A 21,791-nucleotide genomic window follows, 5' to 3' on the forward strand; every position below is an offset into this window, starting at 1 on the left:
CAAAAAAATCCTGTTTCACCCTTTTTGAGAGGTGTTGTTATGGGTTCAATTGTCTCCCAAAAAGATATGTTGAAGTCCCAACCCCCAGAGATGAGAATCATAAATCAAAGTTGGTCATTAATTAGCTGTGAATCTTGAGTAAGTCACGCTCTTTTTCACGCCTCAGATAAGAACTGCAAATATTTCTCTGTGTGCTCTTGTGCATTTTCCCCATGCAGAGTTCTCAGAGGGGTCTATGAACCCCAGAAGTTGAGAACCTCTGCAGTAGATGATCTTTAATGTTTATTCCTTCAACAAATATTTATTGAGGGCCTACTGTGTGCTTTAGGGATCCAATGATGACCAAAACAGAGACAAGATCCCTAAGATCTCATGGAGATTATATTATATACCCATGGAGGGAAACATGCAACCAACATGGAGACAAACACTTCCATAGAATGGTAAGTTGTATGAAGGAGATAAAGCAGGTGAAATGTGACTGGGAGGAGGCATGACCCGTTGGGTGTTCAGGAACAGTTTTTTTTAGAGATGTTGTTACAGGTTGAATTTTGTCCCACAGAAAGATATGTTGAAGTTCTAATACTCACTCCCTCAGAATGTGACCTTATTTGGAACTAGGTTTTTGCAGATGTAATTAGTTAAACTGAGATGAGTTCATGTTGGAGTAGGGTGGGCCCTTAATCCAAGGAGACTGGTGTCCTTATAAGAGGAGAGGACACACAGAGACAAGCACGTAGGGAAAGAGGCCATGTAAAACAGAGGCAGAAATTGGAGGGGTGAAGCTGCAAGCCAAAGAATGCTGAGGGTTGACCACCACCACCATAAGCTATGAAGAAGCAAGAGAAGATTCTACTCAGAGTCTCAGAGGGAGTATGATCTTGCTGACTCCTTGATTTCTCACTTCTAGCCTCCAGAACTGTGAGAGAATACATTTCTGTTGTTCAAGCCACACAGTTTGTGGTACTTAACCCAGTTTGTAATTCGGGCAGCCCTAGGAAACTAATACAGGTGTCATTTGAACTAAGGCTAGAATGATGAGAAAAAGGCAACCATATGAAGATTTAGAGGGAAGAATATTCCATGCAAGGGTAGGAAGAAAAAACCAACAAAAACCGTGGCTGGAGAGTACTTATCGAGAGGGATGAGATAGGAGATGTGACTCGAAAACTAGGCAGGGATAGATCTTGCAGGACCACGCCCGGGAGGTAACGGAATTTGGATTCAATTAGCATTGAGGTGGTTATGTCATTTGAGCGACAGAAACAGCTGTCAGGAGAGTCACCTAGAGTCTTAGAGGGCAGGATCTAGGATGTATTGGTTGAAGTAAATAATGACAATGTGAGATGACAGGGCCCTCTCTCCAGGCCGTCGTTGGCTTTGGCTCAGTTAAGGCAATGCTCCCTCCCCGCAATCTCCCTTCTACCTCCGGATCCCAGACACCCCCAATACACACAATTTAAGTAAAATAAGCTCTACAAATGCGGTTTGCGGACAAGTTCCCCACCCAAACTAGGCGAGAGAGATTCTGGAGGCGCAGAAGCATTCCCAAGGGGGGGCAGCCGTAGACCCTACCAAGTTCTGCAAAGCTACAGCAACCCCCCGGCAGGCCCCCGACGCGCGGGGGCGGAGCCGGGGCGGAGCGTACGCATGCGCAGGGCCTGACTCCCGGCGAGGGGTGGGGCGGGCACCAGGGCCGGGGCTGTGACGTCAGGTGCGCGCGTGGCTCCCGCTGCGCAGGAACAGCTGGTGCCTCGGAAGGCGGCCGGCGAGCGGACAGGCGTGGGGTGCTGGTGGCCGGCCGCGCCACGCTGCAGGAGCAACCGCCTCCGCCTCGCACCACTGCACCATGGCCGGCCAGCTGGAGCGTTGCGAGCGCGAGTGGCACGAGCTGGAGGGAGAATTTCAGGAACTGCAGGTAGGACCGGGCCACCTAGTCCTGAAACTCTGCTACCTGATGTGCAGGGTATTCCGCTTCCTGCTTGCCCAGCCCGGGCGGTGGGAACCATTAGGGCCCAGAGGTTGCCCCTGGCTAGGCCCTGGGGGCTGGTGGTCCGCGTGAGCCAGTCCCCTCCCATCTCCCAGTATTTCAGTTCTTCATCCCCTTTGGGCGCCGAGTCGAAGCTCCCCATTTCCCCCGCCCTCGCGCCGGCTCTTTGCTCCGCGCACCTCCTTCGCTGCAGAAAGTTGGTCTATGGCCTCTGAGGGGAAGTTCCAGGCGTGTCCATGTGGGGGAGGCCGGAGGGGACAGGTATGTTTGGGGACTCAAAGAGAAAGCCCAGCGCCCACCTCCTCAGGGGTCTCCCCTGACCCCACCGCCGCCCTCCAGCTTTCGGCAGCTCCACTCGTCCTTTACTCTGGCGGGCCAGCCCTCTCCTCTGCAGCTCCATTTTGAGAGGTGTGCTTGGGAGCCATTCACCTTGAACCTGTAGACTTTGCTTAGGGGTTAGAGACCCCTATTCTCAGTCTTTGGGGCTCCTGTGTCTGTGCCCGCCTCTCCGACGCTGCTGCAGGCCGAGTTTGGTGTTGTGGATGACATCTGTCACTTGTGACAGCTGGGCTGCCTCCTTTAGTGATAGAGGCTGCTCCCAGCCCTCACCCATTTGGCCCAGAGCCTTACACTGGGTGGGGTGAGGGCGGGTGTAAGAGGCCCCTTGAGAGAATGGCATTGCCGCTGCGCGGGCCTGGCAGGAGAAGTTGTTTCCGATAGGAGGTTCGCAGAGGCCTCAGCTATCTACCTTGGTGACTAAAGACGCCTCAGGAAACCTTAGGGTTGGCCAAGAGTGATGCCTGGACCATTTTTGGAGATGAGGCTGTTCCCTCCGCAGCTACCGGATTGTGTCTCTTTTCTCCAGAGTTGGGCTCTGTTTGCCTTAAATCACATGGAACACCCCAGCCCGCTCCTTCCTGTCCTCAGCTGGAGCAGTGACATTTTCTCTGTCCATGTAGCTCTTGTCTGCAGTTTGGTTGGCCTCTTACTGTGTCCAGAGGAGGGGAGGGGAGATTGGCAAGGGTGTCTGTGATGGGTCTTTCTAGATATGATGTCGTAGGTCCAGGTGAATAGAGAGAGGGTTGCTGGAGAGACTGAGCAGGAAGGCAGGTGCTTTTTCAGGCATGAGCACAGAGTAAGGTACCAGAACCAGAAGGGTACTTTTTCTTGGCCTGTCCAGCATGTGTGGGTTCGTGCCCTTTCCTTCAGGCCCAGGGCTTAGGGCCCACTCAGTTCCCAGGGGACCCTTCAGGCTCCACTGCCATCGAGAAGACTCAGCTATTTCTTAACGCTTTGTCCTGCTAGGCTCTCAGGTCATGTGCAGCTGTGGAGCCATGGAGGGTATTAGAGTGGGAAGTGCTTCAGAGCTATGCAATTAATGCACTTAACACCAATTAGATAAAGGAGACTTTTGACTTGTTGTTATGTTCTTACTTGGTGTCTCTGGGACTCAGGTGTGTGAGGGACAGAGAGGAATTGGGAATTAACCCTGGATTTTGTCCCCTGGTGCACAGCAAGGGCTGTAGAAGGACTGACCAGGTGGAAACCGTGATGTCCCCTGCTCACGTCTTCGGCAGTGGGGGAACTGGACTGGACTAGGTCTGACTTCTCACCCTTCCCCCCAACCCCCATAATAAATGTAAGAGCTCTGAACTCCTGAGACGAAAGTCTCTGGAAATACGCATATAATAAGTAGGGTATATATTGTCATTATGTTTGTGTTGGGTGGACTTTCAGATATGAGACATTTGTTGGGGAACAGGGAGGTCACAACAGGTAGGCAGGTGGGCAAGGTTAACAATAGGAAGGCTCTTTTTTTTTCACCAGAAAATCCCGGCCTGTCTTAATTTGCCTATATCTGCCTCAGAATCTGGGATTTGTGGGTTTCATGTTCATATCTCTCTGATTCTGTCTTTCTTGGGATGATGTATAATATCTTTGTGTTTTACCTCTTCTTCCCTTTTTCCAGTGAAGGGAGGAAAGAGGAAATCTAATTTCAGATCCTAGAGGATTTGAAAGGTCTTTGGAATTCCTCCCCATCCCTAAAAAAGTCATAATCTCTGGGACTTTCTAGAGGAAAGGATCTGTTTTCTTTTGCCTGTGATTTGCATCTGCCAGGGCCTCTCTGGACTCGGGGGCAAGGTCGAGTCACCGTGAGGACTTTGGTTTTGCCTGGTTGCGGTTTCGGCCATGCCGGTGAATTGAGCATTAGTCTGAGACCAGTGCGTGTTTGGCCCTGTGGCCTGTGGTGTGACCACAGAAGGTCACTTACAGATGTGGTGGCAGGTGATTTAATGTGCATTTCCTGTCTTGCATCTCTGGAAACCTCGTCCCTCTCCACCCAGGAAGGAGGTGGCCCGAAGAAGCCTCTCCCTAACCCTGACCTCACAGAAATGCAGGGTAGGCCATTGTAAGATTTTTGGCTTTTGTTACCAATGAAACGGGCATCCCTCTGGCTGCTGTGTATAGAATAGACATGAGGAGGACAGGGTGGAAGTAGGAAGATAAGTATTATTTTATTAAAACCCTTGAAAAAAAAAAACCCTGTGAAATAGATCCTGTTATACCCATCTTGCAGAGTGAAAAATGTACCCCAAATCACACGGCTTATGAGTACTGGATTCAGGATTCAAACCCAGGCATTGAACATCAGAGTCTATACTCTTTTTTTTTTTAATTTTTATTAGAGTACAGCTGATTTACAGTGTTGTGTTAGTTTCAGATGTACAGCAAAGTGAATCAGTTATACCTATACGTATATCCACTCTTTTTTTTTTTTTTTTTAGATTCCTCTCCCATATAGGCTGTTACAGAGTATTGAGTAGAGTTCCCTGTGCTATACAGCAGGTTCTTATTAGTTATCTGTTTTATATATAGTAGTGTGTATATGTCAGTCCCAATCTCCCAACTTATCCCTCCCCCCACATCCCCTGGTAACCATAAGTTTGTTTTCTATATCCATGACAGGGCCTGTATACTCTTAACTACTACCCAAGGCAGGTCTGTGCCCCGGGTACTCTTTTGTTTCTCTCCCATCTTGCATTGCCTTCTGGGCCTCTTTCCCTAGAAGTGGGTTCTGTGGAAAGAACTCCAGACAGGGAGTCAGGATTCCTAGGTTCAGGCCTGAACTCTGCCACTGCCTAGCATCTGACCTTTAGCAAGCCGCCTCTCTGAGCTTTTCTTTATCTAGAAAACAAAGGCTGACAATAATAGCAGCAACGATAAGAGCTGACTGTATGATACATGGATTATTCCATTTAATCTAAACGACAGCCTGGCTTTACAGATGAGAGTGAGGCTAAGAGATGTTAAGTAACTTGAAACTCGAGGAGCCAGAATTTGAACCCAGGCCTGCTGTATCCATCAGATACTTTTTGGGTTCCTAACACAGTGGGCTCCAACAGTATCCTGAGACCCTTGGCTCTCCAAGGAAGCTTTTGGACTTGTGGGGACTCATTTCATTTGTACGGTGCTTTAACATGATGCGTTAGTAAGGATTCTTAGTGGTAAGTGGCAGAAACCCAGTTGAACCAGCTTTAAGCCAAAAAACAAAAATGTTTTATTGGCTCATGTAGTGGGAAGTCCAGTGGGAAATGGCTTCAGGCAAGGCTGGATCCAGGTGCTTCAGTGATGTCTGTGTGTGTGAGTGTGTGTATGTTTCCTCTATGTCAACTTCATTCTCAACAGTCTCTCCCATGTTGTGGCAAAGATGAGCATTGGCAGCCTCAGGCTGATATCTACCAGTTCAGCAGACCTCAGAAACAGAGCATCTTCTCTCCTGTAATTCTGGCAGGAGTCCCAGGGCTAACTCTCATTGGCCCGACTTGGGTCATGTGATTATCCCTTACTTAACCAGACCCTGTGGCACTAATTGGCTGGGTCTTGGTTAACATGTCTCCCCTGGAGCCCAGGACTGGGATAAGTGCTGTTCAAACCACGTGAAATAAGAGTGGTGGAGGGGTGGTCCCATGAAGGAAAATCAAAATACTGGTAGTAAAAAAAAAAAAAAAAACAGAGAAGGATGCTGGACAGGTATCTTTCTAGGAGTAATAGAAACAGTCTATATCTGTGCCTCACAAACTGTGTTAAGGCACCTCCAAGGAGCTGCAGCAAGCTCACAGGGGGACTGTGGGATAATTTAAATTTTCAAGGGAAACACAATATCTGTCATTAAAAAGAATGTTTCACACATCTTTTTTTTTTTTTTTCGGTATGCGGGCCTCTCACCTGTTGTGGCCTCTCCCGTTGTGGAGCGCAGGCTCAGCGGCCATGGCTTATGGGCCTAGCCGCTCCGCGGCACGTGGGATCTTCCCAGACCAGGGCACGAACCCGTGTCCCCTGCATCGGCAGGCGGACTCTCAACCACTGCACCACCAGGGAAGCCCCACACATCTTTTTAATGATGTCATATCTTTGTGAAGTTGGGTTTTGGGGGCTGATTAAAATCATTTAAATACTATGTGAAAATCAATTTAGAACAAGAAATGAGGATGACAGTGTCCAATCTATTCCCAAGGTTTGAGATTTTGTGCAGAGCCCGACAGGCACACACATCCGTAAATAATTTTGGTTACTTCTGAATGAAATAAAAATACTTTTGTCAATTTCTGTGTATTCTTTTTTCCCCAAGAGGCTACTAAGTTGGTAGGACATAAATACTTTTCAATTATTTGGCTTAAGGACTCTGTGAAAAGTTTACTGAGACGCTAAGGGTGTGGTGAACCAACAAAGTTTGGGAACCTTTGTTTTATGTCCTGATTGTGGTGGTGGTTACACAACTATATGTATTTGCCAAAATTCGTTATGTATACCTGAAAATTGGTGAATTCGTATGTAAATTCTACCTGTAAAGCTGATTTTCAAAAACCAGTACATGCCTGTTAACATATAGCTCATCCCCTAGCTCTTCCACAACTGAGGAAACTTAAGAAGTGGCAGACTCTGGACATGAAGGCAGTCTGACTCTCAAGCCTAATCACTTAACCATTATGTTATTCTGTCTTCCAAATGCCTGACATGCATGCTGATGCCCTCACTTACTGCTCCTATAACAGACATTACTAATCGATCCTGGCGCATGACTCAGAATCTTTCCCAGTATAGAATTGATACAGTTTAGGTGAAGTCAACTTGCTATCTTTGGTAGTGTTTCCATGGCATACTGAGTCTTAGTTCAGTATATTCAGCATTCAGAAATCTTTATTTGATGTTGATTCCTTGGAAGGAGAACTATATAAATGCAGTCTCTTGAAAACTTAGCACCAGCCACACCTGTAAGTGACCACATTTTAGTGGTGGCCATGGCTCTGTTGCAGTCTGCTGGGTTGCCCACCAACTTGCAATGTTCCTAGACCAGGGCCCTGTCTGAAAATGGCATATGATTCCATTGCTGGAAATTCTTTCTTTCTTTCTTTTTTTAAAATTTTTGGCCGCACCGCGTGGCTTGCAGTTTCTTAGTTCCCCGACCAGGGATAGAACCCTTGCCCCCTGCAGAGTTCGGACTCCTAAGTGTGGACTCCTAACCACTGGACCACCAGGGAATTCTTGATTGCCGGCAGTTCTTGCAATAAACGTTGACTCAAGAGTTGTGACTCAGCCAAGTTGTGTTGAAAGGGCATCTCTAGATGTTTCACAGCTGTGCTGGCACCTGGACTCATTAACCTCATCTTCCCAGTGGGGCAGAGTTTGGGGCCTCAGAGGATAGGAGAGGCGGCAGATCTCCAAATCTTCCAGCAGAAATTCAATTGTTTGTGTCTCCCATACATGGTATAAAAGGATGGTAATCAGACATGTAGGAAAGGAGCTATGGGTATCTCAGCTTACAGAGCCAATGTTAGTGTCTGTCTCTCTCTGATCTATTCTACATTTTTATAAATAATACATATCCACATAGTTAAAAACTCAAATAGGAGATATGTATAAGAATTCTGTAACAGCTGAAAACTGGAAACCTAACTGTCCATCAGAATGGATAATTCCACTGAACATCCATAGAGTGTGGTATGAAGATCAGATGAATAAACTAGAGCTATATGTATCAACATGGATAAATATTTTAAAAAGAAAAGCAACATTGGGAGGAGATATGGGGATATATGTATATGTATAGCTGACTCACTTTGTTATAAAGCAGAAACTAACACAACCTTGTAAAGCAATTATACTCCAATAAAGATGTTAAAAAAAACCCCACCAAAACCTCAAAAAAAAAAAAAAAAACCCAGCAACATTGTGTGAAAAGTTGCCAAGGGGTATGTATAGTATGACATGTATAATAAAGTTAAAAGCATTCAAAACAGCACTATGTTTTGCTTACTGATACATGTCTATGTAGTACAAATATAAAGACTTGCAAGGGAGTGATATGGGCCAGATTCAGTATAGTGGAGATTTGGGCAGGGCCCTGGCAGGAAGCAAATGACTCTTCCAAATGGGTGTCACTGAAAAAAGTCTAAGGAAGGGACTATTTACAGAGGTGTGGCAGTTTAAAGACGAGGTCCCTGGAGCTGGAACCAGTCCTCATCCTAAGGGGCAGAGGGAAGGGGCGGTCACCAGAGCTTGTTGCAGGGAAAGGGGAGCTGCAGGACAGGAGCTGCAGTGGTCAAAAGCTGTAGCAAAGCAGGGAGGAGGCAGGAGGAACCAATACCCCAGCCTCTCTCTCCTCCCGCTCTCCAGTCTTCTGTCCTGGCATCCCATTGGCTAGGTAGGAGGCAGGGCAAGGGAGCCTGGGAGATGCAGTCCATAGAGGTCAACCTCCCAGGGCACAGAAAGACAGAATTGATCTGGGGTGGGCGTGGGGGTGGACATAACCAGCATAGAGGTTCCCCTCATTGGGGGCAGCAGATGGGAATACCACGTAGAAAGAGTACATAGGGCCTCTCAACTCTTTGTGCCCTATTATTTCTTAAACTGAGGGTGAGAATATGGGTATTAATGTTATATTTGTTTTCTATTATATGATTTTCTGTCTTTTTCAATATGTCTGAAATATTTCATAATAAAATGAGCAGGAGACCAAAAAGTAACCTAACAGTACCAAAAGGCTTATTAAAAAAAATAGGCTCGGGCTTCCCTGGTGGCACAGTGGTTAAGAATCTGCCTGCCAATGCAGGGGACACGGGTTCGAGCCCTGGTCCGGGAAGATCCCACATGCTGCAGAACAACTAAGCCCATGCGCCACAACTACTGAGCCTGCGTTCTAGAGCCCACGTGCCACAACTACTGAGCCCACGTGCCACAACTACTGAAGCCCGCATGCCTAGAGCCCGTGCTCTGCAACAAGAGAAGCCACCGCCTGCTCACTGCAACGAAGAGTAGCCGCTGCTAGCTGCAACTAGAGAAAGCCCGTGCACGGCAACAAAGACCCAATGCAGCCAAAAATAAATAAATAAATAAATTTATTTAAAAAATAGTCTCAGTCATTTATGTGGTTATGACCATGCAAATATCATTTACTGAAGAATTGAGTAGTGTATGATGCTTGCGTTTTCTCTCGGAGAAAGAAATTTTTATTTATTTATTTATTTATTTTTGGCTACTTTGGTTTTTCGTTGCTGTACGTGGCTTTCTCTAGTTGTGGAGAGCGGGGGGACACTCTCCGTTGCAGTACGTGGGCCTCTCACTGCGGTGATTTCTCCTGTGGAGCACGGGCTCTAGGCGCACGGGCTCAGTAGTTGTGGCTCGCAGGATCTAGAGCACAGGCTTAGTAGTTGTGGTGCACAGGTTTAGTTGCCCTGTGGCATGTGGTATCTTCCCGGACCAGGGCCCGAACCCATGTCCCCTGCACCGGCAGGCGGACTCCCAACCACTGCGCCACCAGGGAAGCCCGAGAAATTTTTTTTTAAATTAATTTTTTTAAATTAATTTATTTTTGGCTGCATTGGTTCTTTGTTGCTGTGCGCAGGCTTTCTCTAGTTGCAGCGAGCGGGAGCTACTGTTTATTGTGGTGCATGGACTTCCCTTTGTTGCAGAGCAGGGCCTCTAGGTGTGTGGACTTACATAGTTGTGGCACGTGGGCTCAGTAGTTGTGGCTCGAGGGCTCTAGAGCGCAGGCTTAGTAGTTGTGGCGCACGGGCTTAGTTGCTCTGCAGCACGTGGCATCTTCCCAGGCCAGGGCTCGAAACCATGTCCCCTGCATTGGCAGGAAGATTCTTAACGACTGCGCCACCAGGGAAGTCCAGCATTTGATTCTTTGCTGACAGTATTTACCTTATAACTATACTCTTTCCTCCTGCCTCCAAAGCTCCATCTTTAGATATTTTATCAAGTGCGTCTCTTTTTTTAAAAATAGATCTTTATTAGAGTATAATTGCTTCACAATACTGTGTTAGCTTCTGTTGTATGACAGAGTGAATCAGCCATATGCATACATATATCCCCATATCCCCTCCTTCTTGAACCTCCCTCCCATCCTCCCTATTCCACCCCTCTAGGTCATCGCAAAGCACTGAGCTGATCTCCCTGTGCTATGCGGCTGCTTCCCACTAGCTATCTGTTTTGCATTTGGTAGTGTATATATGTCCATGCTACTCTCTCACTTCGTCCCAGCTTACCCATCCCCCTCCCTGTGTCCTCAAGTCCATTCTCTATATCTGCGTTTTTATTCCTGTCCTGCCTCTAGTTTCTTCAGAACCTTTTTTTTTTTTAGATTCCATATATATGTGTTAGCATATGGTATTTGTTTTTCTCTTTCTGACTTCACTCTGTATGACAGACTTTATATCCATCCACCTCACTACAAATAACTCAATTTTGTTTCTTTATATGGCTAGTAATATTCCGTTGTATATATGTGCCACATCTTCTTTATCCATTCATCTGTCGATGGACACTTAGGTTGCTTCCATGTCCTGGCTATTGTAAATAGAGCTTCAGTGAACATTGTGGCACATGACTCTTTTTTTCTTTTTTTTTGCGGTACACGGGCCTCTCACTGTTGTGGCCTCTCCCGTTGCGGAGCACAGGCTCTGGACGCGCAGACTCAGTGGCCATGGCTCACGGGCCCAGCCGCTCCGTGGCATGTGGGATCTTCCCAGACCAGGGCACGAACCCGTGTCCCCTGCATCGGCGCACATGACTCTTTTTGAATTATGGTTTTCTCAGGGTATATGCCCAATAATGGGATTGCTGGGTCATATGATAGTTCTATTTTTAGTTTTTTAAGAGAAATGCAAATCAAAACTACAGCGAGGTATCACCTCACGCCGGTCAGAATGGCCATTATCAAAAAATCTAGAAACAATAAATGCTGGAGAGGGTGTGCTGGAAAGGGAACCTTCCTGCACTGTTGGTGGGAAGGTAAATTGATACAGCCACTACGGAGAACAGTATGGAGGTTCCTTAAGTGTGTCTGTTTTCTTTGCTTGGTCTTGAACTAGATAGTTGGGGGGTTGGGACTTGCTTCGGGCAGCAGAATAGAGTCCTTTCTTCCATAGCTGCTTGTCTGCTTTGGTGCCCCCAGCACTTTGGGTTATTTTTGGAGGTAGCAACTTGAAGTGGGAGTCAATCACGTTTAATAAGCTGGTACTCCTTGCACTGTGTGCAGAGACCCAACTCCCAGTTTTCAGTGAGTGTCTCCCTTGCTCCAATACACTGCTGCCTAGTTTAGAAATAAAAATAGGGGTTTGGCATTCTGGCATTTTCTTTGAAAGTTAAACATATACTTACCATATGACCCAACAATTCCATTCCTAGGTATCTATCCAAGAGAAAGGAAAATAGGTATCTACACAAAGACTTGTACATGAATGTTCATGGCAGCATTAGTCATAGTACCCAAAAAGTGGAAATAACCCAACTGTCTAACAGCTGGTAGATGAATGAACAAAATGTGATATAAGTGCTGAGTAGTAATAAAAATTGATACATACTACAACATAAATACACCTCAAAAACAGTATGCTACGTGAAAGAAGCCAGACACAAAGCCACATATTGTATGATTCCATTTATATGAAGTATCCAGAAAAGACATCTATAGGGACAGAAGGTGGATTAGTGGTTGCCAGGAGCTGGGAGGAGGGAAGAGTGGGGAGCGAGTGCTCATAGACACTGGAGATCTTACTGGATAATGGAATGTTTTAAAACTGGATGTGGTGATAGTTGCATAACTTGGTAAATGTATAAAAATCACTGAATTGTACACTTAAAATGAGAATTTTATGACATGTAAATTATACTTCAATAAAGTTGTTAAAAAATGATGGTTTAGGGGCTTCCCTGGTGGCGCAGTGGTTGGGAGTCCGCCTGCCGATGCAGGGGACACGGGTTCATGCCCCGGTCCGGGAAGATCCCACATGCCACGGAGCGGCTGGGCCCGTGAGCCATGGCCGCTGAGCCTGCGTGTCCGGAGCCTGTGCTCCGCAACGGGAGAGGCCACAACAGTGAGAGGCCCGTGTACCGCAAAAAATAAATATAAAAATAAATGACAGTGACCAGGGCAAGAGCTTGGTAATAAAGAGTCCAAGATTTATGGCTTCTCTTCTTACCTGGTGTGGTTAACTTTGCCCAGATGGAAAGCTCTGTTCTTTGGCATGTTAATCTAGATTCTGACACTTGCCTCTTAAAAAGCCAAACAGAATAAAATGGCATTTGTTTGCTTACATTAATAGGGAAGTCAAAGGTGTACCGCCTTCAGATATAAGCCGATCCAGGGGCTTAAATGAAACCGTCAGGGCTCAGCCTTTGTTTGCCTCTCCATCCTGTTCTCCTCTCAGTTGGATTCATTCCCAGGCAAGGCAGCCCCATTAGCTCTGCTAAGGTAGCAGGGGTAGCTCCTGCTACCTTGAGAACTAGGGGAAAGAGAGTTTCTTTTTTTTTTTTTTCCAACAGTTCTGATAAAAGCCCCCCACTGAGGTTCATTGGTTTTGAATGCTCGTCCCTGAGTCAGCCAGCCTGGTCAGGAGGCTGATATTCTGATTGGCCAGGCCTGGGTCATTTGCCCTGGAACCTGGGGTAAACCTGCTCCTAGCCAGATCTCATGGACTGAGTGTTGGGGAGGGATGCATCTCCAAAGAAACCATAGGGACATTAACCAGAAAGGGAACAGCTGCTGAGCTGGCAAAAACAACAGAAAGCTTCCATCTGGCGACTAGTTGCATTCAAGGACACAGGGCTGGCTGGATGAAAGGCAGGATTGGATTGCCTCAGTGTGGCTCATCCTCCTGTTCCTGGAAAAAACGTCTCAAAGCACAAGTCCAACTGAGGGTCTGTGGGGACTTCCCTGGTGGCGCAGCGGTTAAGAATCCACCTGCCAATGCAGGGGACACGGGTTCCAGCCCTGTTCCGGGAAGATCCCACATGCCGCGGAGCAACTAAGCCCGTGCGCCACGACTAGCGAGCCTGCGCTCTAGAGCCTGCAAGCCACAACTGCGGAGCCCAAGTGCCACAAGTACTGAAGCCCGTGTGCCTAGAGCCCGTGCTGCACAATGAGAAGCCCGCGCACTGCAGCAAAGAGTAGCCTCCGCTCGCCACAACTAGAGGAAGCCTGCGTGCAGCAATGAAGACCCAACGCAGCCAAAAAAAAAAAAAAAGAGACAGCTGTTGTAAAATGGTACAGCCTCTCTGGAAAACGGTATGGCAGTTCCTTGAAAAAGTTAAACATGGATTACCTTATGATCCAGAAATTCTACTTCTGATTATATACTCAAAAGAATTAAAAGGAGGGACTCGAACAAATATTTATCCACCCGTGTTCATAGTAACACTATTCACAATATCCAAAAGATGGAAGCAACCCAGGTGTTCATCAACAGATGAGTGGATAAAATGTGGTATATACATACTGCAGGATATTGTTCAGCCTTAAAAAGGAAGGAAATTCTGCCACATGCTGCAATTTGGATGGACCTTGGAGCCATGATGATATGTCTAAATAAGTCAGGCACAAAAAGTATAAATACTGTATGATTCAACTTATACCTAGAGGAGTCAAATTCATAGAACTAGAAAGTAGAGTGGTGGTTGCCAGGGGCTGGGGGGGGAACAGGAAATTGAATTATTGTGTGACAGGTTTGGAGTTTCAGTTGCAATGATGAAAAAGTTCTGGAGATGGATGGTGGTAATGGTTACTCAGTGATGTGAGCATATTAGATGCCACTGAGTTGTACACATAAAATGGTTAAGATGGTAAATTTTATGTGTATTTTGTTACAAGTAGAAAATTTTTTTTAATTTAATGATTAACATGGTAAATTTTATGTTATATATTTTTGCCACAGTTGAAAAAAGACTGAGAGACAGCAGGTCTGGAAAAAATTTAGAATCCAAGAAATGAGTTGATAATCTTTCCTGCTGCTTGTGGGACTGGCATGAGGTAGAATCAGCAGAGACTGGGCGTGGGCAAGGAGTGCCCTGGGGATGGAGAGCGTGTCACACTAAGGGCCTTGTTTCCAGCCCCCCAGACCCCACGTTGTCCTCAAGACTGGCAAATCCTGAGCCTGGAGCCGAGGGCAGGGTGGACTGGACGTGTGGTCTCCAGTATCAGATCTCCCTTGGGAAGTGGTTCTAGCCAATGGCAGAGAGAGAGACTGAGAACTCTTAGGGATCAGGAATGATTGTATGTGCCAAGGGACAAAATTATGGGAAGGGCCATGGACTTCCTATCCCTACTCAGTCTGATGCCTTAGGATTGGGCAGAAAATATCACCAGTGAAGCATCGGAAAAGTGCCCTTAAGAAAGTCAGTGGGGGGAATTCCCTGGCAGTGCAGTGGTTGGGACTCTGTGCTCTCACTGCAGAGGGCACAGGTTCGGTCCCTGGTCAGGGAACTAGGATCCCGTAGGCCGTGCAGGGTGACCAAAAAAAAAAAAAAGTCAGTGGGGATAGCAGTGAGTGTTGCTTGGTGAGGTGTGGAGGACAGCTGTCATATGCTGTGGGTGGGAGTGTAAATTGTCACAGTCACTTTGCAGGCAATTTGCCAAGATCTGTTAAAACTAAAATCAAGCCTGTACCCTGTGACCCAGCAATTCTACTTCTCTTCCCCAGAGACACTTGCACATTTCCCCAGAGAGACAGTGCAAGGATATTATTCAGTGCTGCATTGTCGGTTATAGTCAGAGACTGGAAACAACCTAAACACCCAGTGATAGGAAAATGGCTAAATAAACTATTGTATGTCCACAGCATGAAGTACTGCACAGGTCTAAAAAAAATGAAATACATCTATATATTCTTATGTGGGTAGATCTATAAGACATATTGTTGAGTGAGAAAAGAAAGTTGTGAAATCATATCTATATTCTGATACTGTTAATATATTTAAAAAAATCAGAAGTATGTGCTTTAGGGTATAAGCTATGCTGCTGTAGCAAAGAGGTATCCTAATAAAAGGGTTTAAATGAGGTAGCTTCTTTCTTTCTCGCATAACAGTTCAGAGTGGGATGTGGTCCAGGGTGAGTGGTGTTCCAGTTATCTGTTGCTGCATAAAGCAACCGTTATTGCATTTTGCTCACAGAGTCTGTGGGTCAGGAGTTTAGGCAGGGCATGGTGGGGATGGCTTGACGGTGCTCCATGAGGTCAGTGGCCTTAGCTGGGAAGACGTGAATGGCTGGGAGTAACTCACATGGCTGGGGCTGGAATCATCTGGAGGTTTCTTGACCCTCATGTCTGGGACCTGAGCTGGAATAACAAGGTTTGTCTTAGTTGGGGCTATTGATCAGACTGCCTCCATGTGACTTCTCTATGTGGTTAGGGTTTCCATGCAGCATGGTGGCCCCAGGGTAGTTGAACATTTTGTTCCAAGAGCTTGTGTTCCAGCAAATAAGGCAGAAGCTGCGTGGCCTTCCGTGACTTTTTCTCAGAAATTGTATAGTGTCACTTCTGCCATTTAAAAAAAATTGAGGTATAGTTGACTTAACAGTACTATATGTTTCAGGTGTACAATATAGTGGTTCACAACTTTCTTTAAAATAAATTTATTTATTTATTTATTTGGTTACGTTGGGTCTTCATTGCTGTGCACAGGCTTTCTCTAGTTGCGGTGAGCGGTGGGTACTATTTGTTGTGGTGCGTGGGCTTCTCATTGCGGTGACTTCTCTTGTGGTGGAGCATGGGCTCCAGGCGCGTGGGCTTCAGTAGTTGTAGCTCACGGGCTCTAGCGCGCAGGCTCAGTAGTTGTGGTGCCCAGGCTTAGTTGTTCCGCGGCATGTGGGATCTTCCTGGACCAGGGCTCAAACCTGCGTCCCCTGCATTGGCAGGTGGATTCCTTTTTTTTTTTTTTAACATCTTTATTGGAGGATAATTGCTTTACATTGTTGTGTTAGTTTCTGCTGTAAAACAACGTGAATCAGTGATATGCATACATATATTCCCATATCCCCTCCCTCTTGCGTCTCCCTCCCACCCTCCTTATCCCACCCCTCTAGGTGGTCACAAAGCACCGAGCTGATCTCCCTGTGCCATGTGGCTGCTTCCCACTAGCTATCTGTTTTACATTTGGTAGTGTATATATGTCAATGCCACTCTCTCACTTCTTCCCAGCTTACCCTTCCCCCTCCCCGCGTCCTCAAGTCCATTCTCTACGTCTGCGTCTTTATTCCTGTCTGGCCCCTAGGTTCTTCAGAATCTTTTTTTTTTTTTAGATTCCATATATATGTGTTAGCGTATGGTATTTGTTTTTCTTTTTCTGACTTACTTCACTCTGTATGTCAGACTCTAGATCCATCCACCTCACTAAAAATAACTCAATTTCGTTTCTTTTTATGGCTGAGTAATATTCCATTGTATATATATGCCACATCTTCTTTATCCATTCATCTGTTGATGGACACTTAGGTTGCTTCCATGTCCTGGCTATTGTAAATAGAGCTGCAATGAACATTGTGGTACATGACTCTTTTTGAATTATGGTTTTCTCAGGGTATATGCACAGTAGCGGGATTGCTGGGTCATATATGGTAGTTCTATTCTTAGTTTTTTAAGGCACCTCCATACTGTTCTCCATAGTGGCTGTATCAATTTACATTCCCACCAGCAGTGCAAGAGGGTTCCCTTTTCTCCACACCCTCTCCAGCATTTGTTGTTTGTAGATTTTTTGATGATGGCCATTCTGACTGGTGTGAGGTGATACCTCACTGTAGTTTTGATTTGCATTTCTCTAATGATTAGTGATATTGAGCATCCTTTTATGTGTTTGTTGGCAATCTATATGTCTACTTTGGAGAAATGTCTATTTAGGTCTTCTGCCCATTTTTGGATTGGGTTGTTCGTTTTTTTGATATTGAGCTGCGTGAGCTGCTTGTATATTTTGGAGATTAATCCTTTGTCAGTTGCTTCATTTGCAAATATTTTCTCCCATTCTGAGGGTTGTCCTTTTGTCTTGTTTATGATTTCCTTTGCTGTGCAAAAGCTTTTAAGTTTCATTAGGTCCCATTTGTTTATTTTTGTTTTTATTTCCATTTCTCTAGGAGGTGGGTCAAAAAGGATCTTGCTGTGATTTATGTCATAGAGTGTTCTGCCTATGTTTTCCTCTAAGAGTTTTATAGTGTCTGGCCTGACATTTAGGTCTTTAATCTATTTTGAGTTTATTTTTGTGTATGGTGTTAGGGAATGTTCTAATTTCATTCTTTTACATGGAGCTCTCCAGCTTTCCCAGCACCACTTATTGAAGAGGCTGTCTTTTCTCCAGTGTATATTCTTGCCTCCTTTATCAAAGATGAGGTGACCATATGTGCGTGGGTTTATCTCTGGGCTTTCTCTCCTGTTCCATTGATGTATATTTCTGTTTTTGTGGCAGGCGGATTCTTAACCACTGAGCCACCAGGGAAGTGCCTAGTGGTTCACAATTTTTAAAGGTTATATTTCACTTATGCTTATGATAAAATGTTGGCTGTATTCCCTGTGTTGTACAGTATATCCTTTTTTTTTAAAACATCTCTATTGGAGTATAATTGCTTTACAGTGGTGTGTCGGTTTCTGCTTTATAACAAAGTGAATCAGCTATACATATACATATATCCCCATATCTCCTCCCTCTTTCATCTCCCTCCCACCGTCCCTATCCCACCGTCTAGGTGGTCACAAAGCACCAAGCTGATCTCCCTGTGTTATGCGGCTGCCCCACTAGCTATCTATTTTACATTTGGTAGTACATATAAGTCCATGCCACTCTCTCACTTCGTCCCAGCTTACCCTTCCCCCTCCCCGTGTCCTCAAGTCCATTCTCTACTAGAATATATCCTTGTAACTTATTTATTTTATGCATAGCAGTTTGTACCTCTTAATCCCCTACTCTTATCATGCCCATCTCCCCCTTCTCTCTTCCCACTGGTAACCACTAGTGTGTTCTCTGTATCTGTGAGTCTGTTCTTGTTATATTCACTAGTTTTATTTTTTTAAGATTCCACATATAAATGATATCATACCGTGTTTGTCTTTCTCTGTCTCACTTATTTCACTAAGCATAATACCCTCCAAGTCCATCCATGTTGTTGAAAATGGCAAAATTTCATTCTTTGTTATGGCTGAGTAGTATTCCACTGTATATATATATACCACATCTTTATCCATTTGTCTGTTGACGGACATTTAGGTTGCCTCCATATCTTGGTTATTGTAAATAATGCTGCTGTGCCTATATCTTTTTTAATTAGTGTTTTCATTTTCTTCAGATATATACCCAGGAGTGGAATTGCTGGATCATGTGGTAGTTCTATTTTTAGTTTTTTGAGGAACCTCCATACTGTTTCCACAGTGGCTGCACCAATTTACATTCCCACCAACAGTGCACAGGGGTTCTCTTTTCTCCACATCCTCGCCAACATTTGTTAATTGTGGTCTTTTTTTTTTTTTTTTTTTTTTTTTGCGGTACGCGGGCCTCTCACTGCTGTGGCCTCTCCCGTTGTGGAGCACAGGCTCCGGACGTGCAGGCCCAGCGGCCATGGCTCACGGGCCCAGCCTCTCCGCGGCATGTGGGATCCTCCCGGACCAGGGCACGAACCCGCGTCCCCTGCATCAGCAGGCGGACTCTCAACCACTGCGCCACCAGGGAAGCCCAATTGTGGTCTTTTTTGATGACAGCCATTCTGACAGGTGTGAGATGATATCTCCCTGTGGTTTTGATTTGCATTTATTTGATGATTAGCAGTGTTGAGCATCTTTTCATGTGCCTGTTGGCTATCTGTATGGCTTCTTTGGAAAAATGTCTATTCAGATCTTCTGCCCATTTTTTAATCAGATTGTTTGCTTTTTGGGTAATTTTGACATATTTTATTGGTCAAATCAGCCATAAGCCTACTTTTAATGAGAGGGAACAGAGAACCCACTTCTCTATGTGAGGAGTGCTAAAGGCTTGGTGGTCTTGTTGTAAAACAGTCACAGGTGGGAAGCCCTGTCACATGAGGTCACCCGGGATCCAGGTTCGTTTGGCTGAGGAGGGCACAGTGGGCTTTGTCATTTGTATTATGTGGCTTCCATCTCTGGTTTCAAGGTAACTGGATCCATTGTTGCCATATGCCAGCCAGGGAAAGAGAGAGCGGAGGGCGAGCCATTCCTTATAAAAATGTGGTTCAGTTATTCTTGGCAGAAAATGTTGGCTTGACATGTGAAAACTGAATAGCTAGAAATGGCAGGTGTAATGGTTAAAAAAAAAATGTGGTTCAGAACTTACATCACTTCTGCTTGCAACCCAGTGGCTAACTCTTGGTCATATTGCTACACCTAGCTGCAAGGGAGGCTGGGAAATGTCTGTAGCTGGACAGCCACGTGCCTGGCTACCACTCAGTAGGGTCCTGTTATTAAAAGGATGCAAAGGAGAATAAGTATTAGGGGCAATTAGTTTTTGCAACAGTGTGTATTTTTCATATATATGTATACATAGTTAAGTGTGTGTATATAGAAATAGGTCTATGTGGAATATAGAAATACATAGATACATACAGTCTGGAAGAATACATAGAAAAAGATCTAGAAGAAACTGGTAACAGTGGTTACTTCTGGAGAAGTGGGAGAAGACAGGATAGGGGTATATTCAAAGCCGACTCTAGCCATAGCTGCAGTGTTTTAATTTTTAACGAGGATGATGTCTTCATGTTTACTTGTGAAATTAAATATTAATTTAAACTGAAGGCCTGGTAAGCATCGGGCTGCCGATGTTTCAGTCTTGGTCTTCTCGTGCTGTGGTGGGACCCAACACCAAAGAGTGCCAGGAGGTGGCATGGCCCAGCTGGCATTGCTGGGGACTCTCAGTTCAAAGACCCCACATTCTCAAAGGCTGCTTAGTTGGGGGGTCTCTCTGCCCCCATCCTCCTCGTCCAGTTCTGGAGGGTTTCCTTTGTTACCAGCAAATATTGGTTGAACATTGAGGACTGTTTTGGCACTGAAGCCTCTCTCTGTACAGATTACTTATTAATTACAGGTAGAAAGCTGGTCACTGTACAGTGGAGAAGACAGGTGGACACCACCTCTCCCAAGCAATCAAAGTTAACATCACAGACACCACGTCCCTCCTGATGGGAGACGCTGAGGGCCCAGCGTCACTTTACTGGCATTTCTGTCCCAGGTGCATAACTAAAATTCAATCATGAGGAAATATCAGACAAACCAAGGTGGAGGGACATTCTCCAGAACAACTGGACCGAACTCTTTAAAAATGCCGATGTCACAAAAGACGGAAGTTGAGAAGCTGGTCTAGACTAAAGGAGACCAAAGTGATATGAATAGTAATACAGGGCATCAAACTGAATCGGGTCCAGGTCTGGGGGGAAACTGCCTTCAAGAGATAGTTAGCATCCAAATTTGAATTTGAATTTGGATGGTATTGGAGGTGATAGTATTGTATTGTATCAAAGTTATATTTTCTGTATTTGATAACTGAATGTATAAGAGAATGTCATGTCCTTAGGAAATATGCACTAAAGTATTTAGGAGTAAAGAAGCCTGTTGTCTGCAACTAACTCCCAAATGGTTTAGAACAGGAGTAGACAAACTCTTTTGGCAAGAAGGTCAAGTAGTGAGGATTCTGGGCTTTGCGGGCCATGTGGTCTCTGTCACACTACTCTTGCTATGCTGCTGTGATGTCACAGACAATATATAAATGAATGGGCAGGACCGTGCTCCAGTGAAGTTTATTTATGGATACCGAAGTTTCAATTTCATGTACTTTTCACGTGTCACGAAGTATTCTTCTTTTGATCTTTTCCAACCAGGCAAAAATTATTTCTAGCTTACTGCCCATACAAAATCAGGGGGCCAGATTTGGCCCGTGGGCTGTAGTTTACTGTTACCTGATATAGAAAAAGAATACACCCAACACACATAAACGCACACACACATGGTAATAAAGCAAATATGTCATAATGCTAACAGTTGGTGAATCTGGGCGAAAGGTATAGGGGAGTTCTTTGTACTCTTAAAATTCTTTTGGAAGTTTGAGATTATTTATTTTATTTTAAATTTTTTGGCCACGTCGCGCGGCTTGTGGAATCTTAGTTCTCTGATCAGGGATCGAACCCAGGCCCCCTGAAGTGGAAACACCGTATCCTAACCACTGGACTGCCAGGGAATTTCCTGGAAGTTTGAGATTATTTAAAAATAAAAAGTTAAATTAAAAAAGAGACACAGTTTTCCTCTCTTGGGGCCCGGGAAGGAGTGAGGAAACTGTATAAGTCCAGGGGACTGAGCCCTCTCTTCTGGGGGCCAAGGGGGTCTCGCTCACAGCGTTCTTCCATGTGGCTCTGAATTGCTATCTGTTCACTTCTGGGCCTTCACTTTTTCCTTATTTTCTGGTTTAACCTTCATATCTAGGAACCTGCTTGACAGACATGAGAGTTTAGGCTGTGGCCTCCCTGTCTGACCGTCCTCTTTTT

General features: G+C 45.3%; 1 protein-coding gene across 4 annotated transcripts in view; it reads left to right on the forward strand.

Annotated features, from left to right (window-relative positions):
* Positions 1 to 1,712: 1,712 nt before the first annotated feature.
* TMEM120B (transmembrane protein 120B) overlaps positions 1,713 to 21,791 on the forward strand; it is a 49,222-nt gene continuing 29,143 nt past the window's right edge. For all 4 annotated transcript variants that reach the window (XM_030860236.2, XM_060310271.1, XM_060310273.1 and 1 more), the window contains exon 1: positions 1,713 to 1,918. In XM_030860236.2, coding sequence (XP_030716096.1) covers positions 1,850 to 1,918 — 69 coding nt within the window. In that variant the 5' untranslated portion in view covers positions 1,713 to 1,849. The remainder of the gene's footprint in view (positions 1,919 to 21,791) is intronic.

The sequence above is a fragment of the Globicephala melas genome, chromosome 13 (assembly GCF_963455315.2).
Source record: "Globicephala melas chromosome 13, mGloMel1.2, whole genome shotgun sequence".
Classification (NCBI taxonomy): Eukaryota; Metazoa; Chordata; class Mammalia; order Artiodactyla; family Delphinidae; genus Globicephala; species Globicephala melas.